Consider the following 2,348-nt stretch of genomic DNA (forward strand, 5'->3'; position numbering starts at 1 on the left):
ATCAGCCTAGGGTGACCAACAAGGTTGGATCCAACGTCACCTTGATCAATGTCATGGAGATTGCTGGACTCAACACCCTCGGCATCTCAATCGCACGCATCGACTATGCTCCCTTAGGCCAGAACCCTCCACACACGCACCCCCGCGCCACTGAGATCCTCACGGTGCTCGAGGGAACATTGTACGTTGGCTTTGTCACATCCAACCTGCCCGCCCCAGCCAGAAACAAGTTCTTCTCAAAGGTGCTCAACAAAGGTGATGTGTTTGTCTTCCCCGTGGGGCTCATCCACTTCCAATTCAACCCTAACCCCCACCAGCCCGCCGTTGCAATTGCCGCGCTCAGCAGCCAGAACCCAGGGGCTATCACAATTGCCAATGCGGTGTTTGGGTCAGACCCACCAATATCAGATGATGTTCTCGCCAAGGCGTTTCAGGTGGAAAAGAATACGATAGACTGGCTCCAGGCTCAGTTCTGGGAGAACAACCACAACTAAGTTAGATGTTGCTGATTACACGGAAGACCAGTGCCTAAATATGGACATGTTTGAGTTACTAGATATGCATCCTATTTTATAAAATAAATGGAGCATATGCCATTCCATTGTGTGTCTGTAATGAGTGAATGTATTTATACCTTTTGAATAGTTGACAATATTATTTTTTATTCACACATATATGATCTCATATGTTTTCTTGGTTCTAATGTGTCGTATTTCTCATAAATATTTTGGGTTCTTTCCCCGTGTTCCATAATAATAGATGATTAGGTTAAAAAGAAACAATACACGATTACCTGGTAATCCAGTATATGTTTGATGCTAAGGTTGAACACATAGGGTAATCTTGCAATACAGGCGAAGTATGCGTTGGTTGGAGCCCGATTGTGCTCAGGATTTAAATGTGAAAAATGTATGTGCAAAATTTGCTTCCTGGAGTCGTTGTTCTGCTCTCTCTCTCTCTCTCTCTCTCGCTTTTTGGCGCATGCAATAAGAAATTTACGGTTCCTGCATGTAATATTTTAGCTTCCTTTTGGGTCAAAAGTCTTGTAGGTTCAATTGACGGTTGCTTTAATGGAAATTTGGTGAGGTGGTTTGTTTTATCAAAATACTTATGATAACTATTCTTGTTTTTCTTAAGTTGAGAACTCGTTTTTGAAACTGGGCACAATGGAGACCAAATTACAAAAATTAGCTCCAACACACATATAGAAAACATGCATAAATATACAAAAGAAAATATTATTACCGCCCCCCCCCCCCCAAATTTAATATTTTTGAGTTATTTCTTTGTAACAAGCACGCCATAGAAACATTTTGTCACAAAACGGACTTGGGCCGCTTGTCTGAACGATACATGGTGTTGAGGAAGTCATCATACAAGATGATCAAAGAAAGCATGGCAAACCAAGCCAAACACGCTAACAGCACCGGAAGTGCCCAATTAGATGACTCCAGCGTGCCATCAAGAGGAAGCACAAGAGAGGCTGGACCATCTGAACACTCAACCAGGACCGACGATGACATTCACCCACTCACCACCTGGAATAAAACAATGGACTTTGTCGCTCCGACACCACCCAACTGCTGCTAGAGAGGACCTTCTTCCTAAACCAAGGAGCGTTGACCGTACCAGCGATCGATGATGAAAGGAGGACATTGTTGCGCGTACATGATAGGTGCAAGCAATACAGTGAGTCACCAGATTTGAGGTACGGTTGATTGGATCGCCATACCATTCTGAACACGCCACTGTGACTGAAAGGCGACTACATTCACCGATGACGAACCCAAGAGGGTCACGGCGCAATGCACCCCCCGCCCCCCCGAAATGAATATTATTGGAGTCGTTTCTTTGTAACAAGCCTATCATAGAAGCATTTTATCACAAAACGGTCTACGACCGCTTGGCTGAACGATACATGGTGTTGAGGAAATCATCATACAAGATGATCAAAGAACGCCAAACATGCTAACAGCACTGGAAGTGCCCAATTAGACGCCTCCAACATGCGGCCGAGAGGAAGCACAAGAGAGGCTGGACCACCTGAAGACTCAACTAGGACCGATGACGATATTCAACCACAGGCCACCTTGAAGAAAACACTGGACTTTGTCACATCGACACCACCCAACTGCTGCTAGAGAGGACCCTCTTCCTAAACCAAGGAGCGTTGACTGTACCAGCGAGCAAAGATGATGAAAGGAGGACATTGTTGCGTGTAAAAGATAGGTGCAAGCAATACAGTGAGTCACCAGATTTGAGGTAGGGACGATTGGATCGCCATACCATTCTGAACACGGCACCTCGACTGAAAGGCGACTACACTCATCGATGATGAACCCGTGAGG

General features: G+C 45.2%; 1 protein-coding gene across 1 annotated transcript; it reads left to right on the plus strand.

Moving 5' to 3' along the window:
• The first annotated feature begins 7 nt into the window (after positions 1-7).
• LOC119347814 (germin-like protein 8-11) lies at positions 8-670 on the plus strand. The gene has a single exon (XM_037616338.1). The coding sequence runs from the start codon at positions 54-56 to the stop codon at positions 492-494; it is 441 nt and encodes a 146-aa protein (XP_037472235.1). The 5' UTR covers positions 8-53; the 3' UTR covers positions 495-670.
• Positions 671-2,348: the final 1,678 nt, after the last annotated feature.

The sequence above is a fragment of the Triticum dicoccoides genome, unplaced genomic scaffold, assembly GCF_002162155.2.
Source record: "Triticum dicoccoides isolate Atlit2015 ecotype Zavitan unplaced genomic scaffold, WEW_v2.0 scaffold75906, whole genome shotgun sequence".
NCBI lineage: Eukaryota > Viridiplantae > Streptophyta > Magnoliopsida > Poales > Poaceae > Triticum > Triticum dicoccoides.

Excerpts from the sequence above, each read along its gene's own strand:
- LOC119347814 (XM_037616338.1), top strand. The coding sequence starts at position 54 with ATGGAGATTGCTGGACTCAACACCCTCGGCATCTCAATCGCACGCATC.